General features: G+C 53.0%; 1 protein-coding gene across 1 annotated transcript in view; it reads left to right on the top strand.

The window, feature by feature from the left end:
• The window catches only part of TTBK1 (tau tubulin kinase 1), a gene marked incomplete at its 3' end in the record, with an annotated part of 39,664 nt that overhangs the window by 15,897 nt on the left and 11,523 nt on the right, over positions 1-12,244 (top strand). Inside the window, exon 13 of the mRNA XM_080916736.1 lies at positions 2,087-2,648. Within this exon, the coding sequence (XP_080772862.1) occupies positions 2,087-2,648 (562 nt within the window). The remainder of the gene's footprint in view (positions 1-2,086; positions 2,649-12,244) is intronic.

Consider the following 12,244-nt stretch of genomic DNA (forward strand, 5'->3'; position numbering starts at 1 on the left):
GAAGAATGTTGGCTTCCAGGCAGCTAGGGTGAGGGTCCTAAGCCCATACCCACAGTGACACACCTGCTCCAACAGGGCCACATCTCTTAATAGTGCTACTCCCTTGACCAAGCATATCCAAACCATGACACAGGGGTTCAGGGTGATGTGTCAAAGGCCTTCTGGTCCTACCTGCCTTCATCAGCTTGGCTGCTCTGTGAAAGATCATCTATGAGGCTTGGAGGGGACCTAGAAAGTATGGTGAGGAATAGGCACCACAGATTGGAGTCAGGTGCTGGCCTATGGTGGAGCATTCAGAGAGGGAAGAGTAGGACAGATCAGTTTCTGGACCCAGACATGGTCCTAGTTAACAATTCACAGATGTCTAGAAAGCAGCAGAGGTGGGTTTCCTTTGACCCCCTAGGCAGAGAGCTCGAGAGAGGTTTAAGGTACCACTGGTGGGCTAAGTTTTTGGTGGTCTAAGGGACATGCTATGAATTGAGAGCACCAGGGACCTTGTCTTCACCCATGGCAGCATGGTGTCCCTCAGTACAGAGGGTTCTGGATGTGGAGAAGTAAGGAAAGTATATGATTGGAGACCAGAGGGGCAAGTGTACTGAGATGGACAGTTTTGAAGACCTGCCCACTTAGAAGGAACACTGAGCGGGTTGGTTTGGGTCACGCCACTTGAGGAGTGGTAGAAATGGGCAGGTTGAAGAGAGTCTGCTACAGCAGGCTCAGGATGTCACAGACAGGGGAGGGGGTAAGACAGCACTTGATGGCACTTGGTGGCACTTGGCGCACAAAAAGAAATGGAGCAGCAAGGCTGGGGTGGCCTAGCTCTCTGTCATCTACACGCAGGGACATATGTGTGCACAGTTCTGTCCTTTTTGTTCCTCAGAACAAGGTGTGCCCTTAGGACAAGCAATGTGGCCAGCCATTTACAGGGAGTCCCAGGGCGGCCTCTGTCAATGGCGTTTTATTTTAAGCCTTACTAACAAATCAATACAAATATGGCGTAGATAGAACGGGATTGGACAGTTGCCATGCAGGCTGGGCGGGCTCTTTTGAGAAAGACTAACAGGAAGTTCCTCTCTGCAAATCTCCCCTCTGCAGCTGAGTCACTCACTGAGCAACAGTCAGCCCCCCACCCATGGCCAAATGAGAGATGAGGTACAGGTCCTGCTATTCCTACAGAGAGTTCAGGAGCCAACACTTTCCCCACACGGAGCATCTTCCTTTCTGCACATTCACACACACACACACACACACACACACACACACAGCCCAGCAACATAGTCATAGGCACAGTTCAAGATTATAACAGATGTCCCAGGCAGGATTTATGCCCTGAGGTCAAAGGTTAGAGGAACCCAGGCCCTGCCTGGCAGAGATCACAGTCTGTCTGTACTCGAGACAAGATACAGCAACAGATCTGAGGTCCATGGTGTCATGGGGCTCAGGGTGCCTTGTGGGGGACAAATAACTGTCCATGCAGGAAGAGGAGGGCTCACTACAGGAAGTGTGTCAGAGTAGAGTTCAGGGAGTAAAGGGTGGAGGTCCAGGCTGTGGGAATGAGGGTGGACAGTTTAAGAAAAAGTTCTGAAACAGACCTGCTTGGGGAAGAGGTAAAACATTGGGCTGAGAGGCTCTGCGTGCATGGTAAGGTGTACAGACTTCGGCTTGCGCCTGAGGACTGACAAAGTCCTGCCTGCCTGGGGTCATAAACCACCAGCTGGGCAGGACTGGAGGGTGTCAGTGGTGGAGCCAGAAGCCATCTGTGGACCCAAGAACCAGCTGGTGCCTTTGCCCTGATGCAGCAGGAGGGAGCCGCAGGTGGAGTGTGAGTACCCAGTGGGTGTCAGGAAGACTAGATTCCCTGGGATAGCCCAGAGGAGAGGGACAAGTTCGTTTTCTGCTCTCTCATGCTCCTGGACTATGGTAAACATTAAGGAACATTTGTTGAATGAACGCATGACGAGTGGACAGATAAAGTGAAGTGTTTTTAGTAGGTGATGTTGAAGGACACACTCTGTCCTGACACTGGCTTGATGTCGCTGGGGCTTCAGAAGGCCCGCACTGAACTCCATGTGGGTGGCTCTTGCAGGTCACGGATGGATCTGCCTGGCTCCCCCTCACGCCAGGCCTGCTCCTCACAACCAGCTCAGATGCTGTCAGTGGACACAGGCCATGCTGACAGGCAGGCCAGTGGCCGCATGGACGTATCAGCCTCTGTGGAGCAGGAGGCCCTGAGCAACGCCTTCCGCTCAGTGCCGCTGGCTGAGGAGGAAGACTTTGACAGCAAGGAGTGGGTCATTATTGACAAGGAGACGGAGCTCAAGGACTTCCCTCCTGGGGCTGAGCCCAGCACATCTGGCACCACAGATGAAGAGCCTGAGGAACTGCGGCCTTTGCCTGAGGAGGGTGAGGAGAGGAGGCGTCTGGGGACAGAGCCCACTGTCAGGCCGCGTGGTCGTGGTATGCAGACGCTGGCAGAGGAGGACCCACGGCAGATGCTGCCCCAGCCTGCACCACCTCAGTTGAGCCAGGCTGATGGCCGGTCAGAGACATCACAGCCACCCACGCCTGGCAGCCCTTCCCACTCACCCCTGCACTCGGGACCCCGCCCTCGAAGGAGAGAGTCGGATCCTACAGGCCCTCAGAGACAGGTAAGACTGGGCTTGTGTATTACTTCCCTATCCAGAGATCCCTAGAGGTCTGCAAGCAGGTCTGGTGTGTTCCACGTTGAGGCGGGCCCCTCTTTCCTAGGAACCCAGCAGTGACAGGGCCATGTCAGAGACAGACAGGTGTAAAGGCCCCACATAGTATATGGGGACAGATGAGACCTAAGCCGTGGGTTAGTAGGTCTTGTAGTGTGAGTAGTGCAGCTGGGTGACAATATGGGAGAAAGGCCTTTTGGGCCCCAGGGACAGTATGTACAAAGGCTGGTGGTGACATTCTTCAGCACGGTATTGATCTAAGAAGATAGGGCTGTGAAGCAGGTCCTGGGCTGTCACAGAGGGCTTGACCCTACACTGAAGGGTTGGGACTTGATCCTGATGGCTTGGTATTTAAGTAGTAGTTTGGCACTATGGTGACTTTGAGACCTTTGGGCTATCCCTTGGGCTGCTTTGTAGAAAATGTATTGAAAAGGTAAAAATTTAGAAGCAGGTAGGCCACATATGAGGCATCAGCAGGAGTACCTGGTGCCTGGGCCAGGAAGTAGACTCTGACATGAGGTGAGGTAGGCGAAGGACAGAAGGGCTGTGATGGAGGGTGGGCTGGGGTTGGCCAGCGTCTTATTAGATCCCTGGGGCTCTAGATGGCAACAATGCTGAGTGGCTTTGCAGCCTTGTGGATGGATTCAGATTGGACACAATGACCTCTCGATATCTGAGGGATGATCACATTATGTTTATCCACTGCTCAGGAGAAAGATCTCACCTGAACCTATAGGAACCGTAAGAGTGGATGATGTCACTTAAGAAAACTTCACAGGCTGGGGAGACTCAAGAGTCGGGACAGAAGCTAGGAAATGCTCACACATAGAGCCTGAGAGGAAAAGGGTTTCTTAATCCCTGACCCAGGAGGGATCAGAACATGGGGGAGGTCCTAGAGAGAGGTGAGCAAAATCAGAGAGAGACAGGGCTAGGGTCAGCCAGCCCACTGTGCCCAGTCAGAGAAGGCTCTGGGGTGGAAAGCATGCACAAAGCCCTGGGTTCCATTCCTAGTGCCTTGTAGAACTAGATGTGTTGGTGCACACTCCCACAACTCCAGTACTTAGGAGGTAGTGGCAGGAAGATTGGAAGTTTAAGGCCATCCTCAACTGCACAGTGGGTTCACAACAGGCATGTTGGGAGCTTTGTTTGACTTCAGTGATATCTTCTTCCTCTTCGTCTTCCTCCCCCTTTTCTTCTTCTTCCTCTCCTCCTCCTCCCCATCTTGGTGTTCTGAGACAAGGTCCCACTGTAGCTCAGGCTGGCTTTAATCCTTTGACTCAACCTTCAGCACGTGTGAGATTACAGGTTTGCGCCTCTCTACCTAGTTTAGAAGAACGGAACATCAGCAAAAACAGGGAAGAGGGAGATAAGGATGGGGTGGAAATGCTGGTGTGAGGATCTGAGGCATATCTCATGGAGGTGTCGTGGTGGTGTGTGTGTGTGTGTGTGTGTGTGCGCGCGCGCGCGCGCACGCATGTGTGCGTATGAGCACTAGTTTCCTGTTAAAGACAACTTTGTCAGAGTAGGTTTGTGACAAAGGTGAACTCTGGGAGGTGAACATCGACTCTTGCTTGCACTGTGTGCTGAATTGAGTCTGACAGGGGCTCGTGTCTGCGGCTTGTTCCACTCGGTGATCTTATGTTGGGGCTCTGGGTGATGCCCAGGCATGGGTCTAGGAGCCAGCTTTGCCACTGGGTCAGTTTGGGAAGCCTGGCCTGGGATGCCACGGGCACCTAGACAGGGCTGCTCTGGGGAAGGGTGTGGTGGGTTTGTTCATGCTTTCTAGAGGTGGCGCTGTGATCCGCAGTCCTGGAGAACATTTATCTGCCTTACCTTGTACTCTGGAAATAGGAATGACAGACTGGGGGCCATGAGTCCCCCACCCAGTGAGGCCCTGGCTGGTCTGGTATGGGGCCTTCTTTCTGGCAGGGTTCGAGCTGATATGCTTAGGCTATCCATGTTCACAGATGGCTCTGGGGAAGACGGCAGGCAAAGATGTTCTCAGGACTTCTTACTCCCTGTTCTTCTTCAGCACCGAAGCATTTGTTATCTACCCAGTGACAGATATCAGAGGGCCAGGCACAAGGGGTGGCTCCCCAGGAAATGCAGAGTTGAGGGACACAGACAGTGGCACTGGAGTGGAGAGAAACACAGATGAAGGTTGCTTTTGTGTTCTGTTGTTCCTTTCTGGTCACTGTGAGCCAGCCACCGTCCCTTGCTGAGTCTCAAAACAAGAGAGCCAGGCTCCCTCTGAGGTTGCTCTCTCTTGTGGATTCACATGTGCATCCTAAGTGTTGTACTAACACCGGGGAACCTTCTGGACCAGGGACAGGCCTGTTGTGTAGCAGTGGTATATGACACGGACGGGGAAGGGAGTTTTGTCCGTGGGGTAAAGCGCACACATCTGTGTGCTTGTGGGTATTTGCCAGCCTCAGTTTCCCTACACTGTGCATAACTGAGGTTTAAATTCTACAATTTTGTGTGTGCTTTTCTGAGCCCACTGATCTTGTGTGTACATCGATGTGTGGATGTGGACATCTGTGTACACTCCATTGCATCTGTGTGTGGTATGGGTCATGTCTGGGAGCTTGTAAGGGAGCTAGACCAGGAAGAACAATGAATGATGGGAAAGCTAACAGTGATGGCTCCTGACAGGGCCACTGGAAGATACGCATGCAGACAGATGTAAGTGACCGACCAGGCCTAAAAAGAAATACTCTATGCAACCTTGACTTACAATGTGGGGAAACAGCCTTAAGTAGTGACCTAGAATAAATAAGCAAGCTTTCTGGCTGGAGCTGCCAACTGGTAGAGCTGGGACTTGGTCTCCGGGTCAGGGTCTCTGCTGGGAGCCACCAGATCTAAGTCAAGTGTGTTGAAGACAGTAGCAAATACAGTCAGAAGAGCGGACATTCTGCGAAGGGCCAGAAAGCCTAGAGCACTCAAATGTGTATGTGTCCGTGCACACGCTTACCACAGCAGCTGGCTGTCCCTCATTGTCAGATGTGCCTGATAGCATGCCAGTGTGCACAGTGGCCTTTGGGTGCCCATGGGCAAAACAGATGGCACTGGGAATGTTTTATATTCAGGATGAAGCAAGACCTTTGTTCTCTGAGGGAGAGGGTGCAAACTTGGCTTGTGTTTGCTTCATTGTTTGGGGTGGCCTTGGGCTAGCCAGGAGCTGCATGCTTTGTGGCACATTGCAATAAACCTGTGGAACTCTTCTCCACTCCTAGATGACTAGAAAGGAACCCACCCCCCACTTTCTTCACCACCTTTCTTTGAGGGATTCCTCCTAGACCTGGTGTTGCAAGCTGAGTCTGATGTGTGAAGGCTTGGAAGCAGGTGTGGGGCTAGGCATTGGGTTGTTCCCTGGTGTGCATATGTGAATACCTGGCTCTTCTCAGGGGGTGGTTCAGGTGCAAATTAGCAGGAGCCACAGAGATAGCTCAGCTTGGGCAGAGGGAAAACAGGCAGGGTGTGATTTAGTGATGGTTATAGTCTTTGTAGGCTGTCTGAAGCCAATAGGACAGCAGGTGAGCATTCCCTAAACACATAGACATTTGCTGGAAAGCCACCAAACACTGCCTCATTACAAGCTGGACAGTGTGCTGGGACTGAGAGACAAAAAAGAGCAACTCAGAGCTTACAGGATCAGAGTGGCTGGGAGTCACAGGGTCTGGACGACGGGCACTTAGCAATAAGGCCGGCGGGAGAAATGAAGCACCTATATCTGCTCTAGGGGTATGTGGGGGAGGGAGGGCCGGGATGTCTGTACAAAGGTGACTTCATACTGGGTATTGAGGACAAGTGGGTCACAAGTGCTGCCTGGCCTGGAGGGGGAAATAATCCAGGATCCAAATTCAGCCTCTAAGACCTCTTTTGATGGAGAGCAAAGTGGGTGTTGAATTCAAGACCCCCACATGTGCTGTTCGAGCCTTTGGGTGCATTGGTTGTTCTGGGTGTGCCTTAGTTCCATCCCTCTTGCAAACAATAAACTAGGAATTAGGAGCCCAAACTTGTCCCCATGAGAAGCTGTCAGAGGAAGCAAACTGTCCTGGGGTGGGGGGAGATGAAAGTGAGGATGTTCTCCCTGCTCCCTCCCTGAAGGAGGACTCTTGTGACCTCCTGCCCATCTGACACCAGCAAGTGGCTCCAGCCCCTTTCTGAATTCCCCAAGAGCCAGTGCTCAGGGCTACCCTGCGAGCTAAACTGGCCTCTGCCCCAGGGAGAGCTAGAGATAAGGACAGACTATGTCTGTGGACCCCAGGCCACCATGCCATTCCCCTGTGCAAGGGTTCCCTGTCCCTTTAGGAACTGGAGGGCACAAAGACAGGATTCTTATGTCTACCACTAGCTTTGCAGCTGCCCCATCCCCCAGCAAGCCTCTGGGCCTGTTTTCATTCTGTTAAAGGGGCTCCCCAAACACACACACAGCCTCAGGGCCTAAGAGTTCTCCATGTCTAGTCCTCTAACCCTAGGAGGTGGGAGCTACTTTTACCCATTTTAAAGGGGAAGAGGTGCAGAGAACTGAGGTCAAGGGTCACTGGCAGTAAGGGATAGAAGCATCTTTGGGTCTGCATTGGGAGCAATGCCCCATGCAGGTAATGCAGAGCTTGGAAGGCAGGCAGGAGGATTGCCAAGAGTTAGAGGCCAGCCTGGGGGCTACATAATGAGTTTTAGGACCCTGTGAGCTACAGAGTGAGAAGCTATCTCAACAAAACCAAACCAAAAAAGCTCTCCTGGTGGGGAGCTTGCCTATCAGCAGAACCCCAGAACTGCAAAGCAAACGATTAAACATCCTTCTCTTGACTTCTTGCAAATAAAACGTGAATATACTTCTTGAACTTCTTGAACTTTAGAGTCCAACTGTCCCTGACATCCTGATGTCTCCTGTGAGGAGGAGGCAGAGCATGCTAAGGAGGGAGCAGAACAGCTGCTTTAGATCTCCAGAGGAGGACTGGGGGGGGGGGGGGCGTCACAGCTCATCTACAAAACACTTAATCAGCAGGAGACCTCAGTTTCGCTTCAGTACCGCAAATGTGTTTTTTAAAAATGATCTGGAGGAGCGTGGAAGTGTGTTTGGTTAGTAAGGGGCGGCACTTGGCTAGGACCAGCGACAGAGGGGCCTTCCGGATAGGAAGGCTCCAGCCCAGAGGGAGCCTCATGCTAGATGGGGCTTAAGCTTCCCGGACGAGGTGAGTGACCAAGGTCTCTCGCCCAGAGACCGTGCTGTGAGAGGAGGAGGCAGGCAGGGCGCTGGAGGTTCCGAGGCTGGACCTTGGGTGGGCAGCCTGTAGTACCCTCCTCCTGCGCCATCCGCCTCCTGCCAGGGACGCCGGTGCCGCAGGGGCTGTGAGCGGTGGGTGGCCCCCGAGAAGAGCTGTCCAGTCTGTGCCTGACGCCTCTTTTTCCTCCACTCTCTTGGTCTCTTTCAGTTGGAGGAGGACAGACTCTCGGGGCACTCCCTCCCGCGGTACAGCCCCCTGCGACGACTGGCGTCCTCCGTGTTCTCCTCCTCCACGCTGGAGACGGAGCACTACCCTCACCCCGGCGGCGGCGGCTCCTCGGGCTCCACCGGTTCCCTCATTCAGCGCAGTCGCTCGGCTGAGAGCAGCCCCGTGCGTGCGCCCCACCGGCGCCACGCGCCCCTCGCCGCCGGCAACCACAGACTCGTGCCCTCGGTGCTCCGCATCTCGCGGTCCCAGCTGCAGCAGGTGTGGGCACGGTTCACCCACAAGACCTAGGCTGGGCTCCCCCCCCTCCTGGAGGGGGCAGGTGGGGGGGGGCTGGGGAGCAGACAGAGACCAAGGTTCCTTCCCAGGATGCAATAATCACAGGCCACGCAGCCCATCCCACCCACGTGCAATACGCCCCCCTAGAAGGTTGGCTCACGATACTGTAAAACTCCCACCCCACCAGAGGCTGTGTCCTCAGAGGCTCGGTCTCTCTCGGGTGGGCTCCTTTGCTAGGGGCCAGCCAAACTGGTGCAGGGAGGGGTGGTGCGCTGGCGCTGGCGCAGTAGGGTAGGAAGTGGAAGTGGAGCAATTAGGGGCTCCAGAATCCAGGGGAAACCAAGGTGTAGGGGAACTGAGGTGTTCTGGGGCAGTCTGGCTGTGGGGTCAGGTTCTGTTTACTCTGTGATGTCTTGTCAGGTCGGAGTCTGATCCACCCCTGAAGGGTTTGGTGGCAGAGTCAGACCTTCTCTGCAGGTGTGCATCTGTGTCTAGTTGGCCTGGGTAGGAATGTGATGGGTGTTTGGTCAAACTTGGGTGTGATGTGAGGGTTTCTATATTCAGTGATGGGGACTGGGCAGTCCTGTGACCTAGTGAACATTTCCCATGCCACTACCACTGAGGTCAGAGCCCCTTCCCTGCCACATCTTACAAACGCTTTCACTGTTCACGGTCACTCACACAGTCCCGAAAGACTCTCATGTGTCACTTCACTGAGAGGCTTGACTGTCTTGACTTCAGGAGCTGGGTGTGGATAGAGGGTTCACCAGGACCCAGCCTGCGGGTAATATGAAGAATGTAAAGCAAGCAGTACCTACTAGATCCTGGGCACAGGGACATTTTATTTCAGAACAAGTCCCAGACAGACTGCTCAGATCTGCCACTCTCAGGAACTCCTCCTGGAGGTGCCCTGGATGTGGTGTAGACAGAACACAAGGTAGGCAGGTCCAAAGAGGATCCAGAGGTTAATGGGTAGATGCCTGGCTGTCCCTCCCTCTTCTGGCCACCTTAGTTTCCCAACCTGTCACTGCAGGGATCCCACCTTTTCTACTCTTCATTCCTGCCCATGCCAGCCAACGAGACTAGGGGAGTGGTGGGGAGAAGGTACCAGAAACAGTGGTGACTGACTGAGGAGTGGAGGAACTAGAGTTTGCAAACTGTGTGTTGGTGAGCTTGCGGGCATCCATGTGAGTACCAGTGTGCTTTTCCATGGCTGTGCACACAGAGGGCTGCCAGGGATGGAGGCTCAGACTCTGTCGTGCACAATTCCAGAGAACACCATTTACACAGACCCTGGTATGACCAGCACCTACTGAAGCTAAATGGTGCTGCAGCTGTGCATGCAAGTGTGTGTGTGTGTGTGTGTGTGTGTGAGAGAGAGAGAGAGAGAGAGAGAGAGTGAGTGTGCTGTCCTTGGTAGTTTCCTGGTGGTGTTCTTCGCTTAGGCATTTCCCCTCTGACCTCTGTTTCCTCTCAACCCTGTGGCCCATCAACTTCTCTAAATATCCTTGGTTTTAGTCTTAGGGCCCCTGGACCAATATGGGGATGCTAACTCCTAGTGGGCAATGCCCAGGAGCCAAGCTATGCATATGGCCAACATTGTGATGTGGCCCAGCGGTCCTGCAAGTCAGTTCCCACCGTCGAAGCTTACTTCTCTAAAACTTTGTTTTTTGTTTTTTTCTAAACACAAATGCTTGGGCTAAGAGAATCTTTTCCATGTAGCAACCAAAACCAGACCCATGTTCTAATCCTATGACTTTCTCAAGCCTGGCTATTCACTTTTGAAGGTCCTAGATCCCAGGTCTCTCTTGCCCTCTGGGCTGTTTTGGATGGCTCAACCCAGGCAAGAGTTGGGGGGGGGTCCAGGGAGGCTCCTTGAGGAAGAACAGAAACACAAAGCACAAAGGCGAGGGGTGGGGATACACAGCGATCCCTCCCTGCTTTCAGCACTGCCCCGCACCCCTTGCCCTCTGCCCACCCGTGCCATGATGGCAGACCTTCTTGTTCATCTTCTCCGTAAGTCAGCACTGGGACTCCATGAAACCACCAGACCTGAGCAGAGCCCCCCGCCTCAGTAATTACAGTTGTCCCTGAGCTATTCTGAGATCCCCAAGTGCCTTAAGACTTATCAAAGATAATGGCACTGGCTTGAACCTCAGTTTTAGCATTATCTACATACTGCTGTGTCTCAAGCAGTTAGGAACAGGGGATCTGCACCCCACCTCTCAGTCACAAAAACCCCTGTGGGAAGGTAGGAGTCCTTTAAAACAAGGCCACCATTTAAGATGTCTGGCTTTCCGGAAGGCATCTCTTTGCTTGGGCTTCTGTGGCGGAGGAGTTTGTAAGCCATTAAGGTCGTCTTGACAGAACTGCATCTTTGGGAGGGACCATGTTGACTTTTGCAAACTGCTCCAGTCTCACCATGATCACGAGGAACTGGGTAGAGCTCTGCATGGCTTAGGATGATCCCCAGGTGTAGCAGGGCTGTCCGTGAGCCTTCCCTAGTGGCCGACCCTTTTTCCTTTGTAGTTTCCCAGAGAGCAGACCAGAGTGTGTGGAGAAGTGAGTGTCTCTGTGGGGTACAAGTACATGGTTTCAAAGTACATGGTTTATTGTTTGCCAGTAGGCAGTGCTCCTGGCCATGCCTGAAGCAAGGTGGCTTCATCCTTGGCACACACGCATGCTGCACACAGGGGTGCCTTCAGGTGTCCTGTAGTGTAACCTCAACGCTGGCACATGATGCTTTCTGTGAACCAGACCATGATCTGAGCACTTGACAAAATTAACTCACTTGACCCCCATACTAACCTATGAGGGGGATCCCAATGCTACTGCTTTTCATGGATGGATCAGATATCCCCTTTACAAGAACACAAATTGCCCAATGCTGAGTAACTGTGGTCTTGTTCTGTGAGAGTCTTTAAATGTTTTGGTCTGTGCATAGTTTTTCTGCTGGTTCCCTCTTGGAAGAGGGTTTGTCTCTGGAGCATCCATCTCCCTCCTCCTCAGTCCCACCTTGTCATGGGACTGCTGCCAGATGTGGGACACCCCAGAGAGCTGGGGTCAATTAAGTTGGCTGGACTCTGACCACCCCCTTGATCTCACGTGGCCCCAAGTATGGTAGAACTGCACTGAAGACAGAGCAGACTAACCAAGATCCTGACCAAGATGGCAGGCACTTGGACTCCTGACTTTGACTCCAGTGGAGGATCCTAGGGGTCAGGCTCACAGACAGCAGAGAACACTGACAGGGGACTTTGTGAGGGTGTCATCTACTCACACAAAGAAACCGAACAGTAACAGTACATTTCCTGCAAGGGAAACCCCATTCCAGTCACTCTCCAAAACCAGGCATTGCTGTGTCTTCCATTTCCCTTTATGTGAACTCTCCAAATTGTTAATTGTTGGACACACACACACACACACACACACACAGCAGTTTCTGGGAAGAGCTGGTGACCTAACCCTAAGGATTCCTCATCTTATCACCTGTCCAGGCTCAAAGCAAGGCAGGTTGTTCAGCAGGTACAACAGCCAGCCAGCTGCTTAGAATGCTGCTAGTGAGGCATCGTGGTGGTGGTGGTGGTGATGGTGGTGTGTGTGTGTGTGTGTGTGTGTGTGTGTGTGTGTGTGTGTGTGTGTGTGCATGTTGCTGTGGTGAGCCCAGGTATGTGGAGCTATTGGAGTTTTTCCTTGGTGTGTGGTGTAGGGCTCCTAACAGGGCCAGTATTTTCCTAGAGGGAGAGGGATGTGTCCTGAGGACTCTAGATCGGTGGGAAACGCTGTATTAAATTCTTCACAATTAATATG

Source organism: Micromys minutus (assembly GCF_963924665.1).
Source record: "Micromys minutus genome assembly, chromosome: 5".
Lineage (NCBI taxonomy): Eukaryota > Metazoa > Chordata > Mammalia > Rodentia > Muridae > Micromys > Micromys minutus.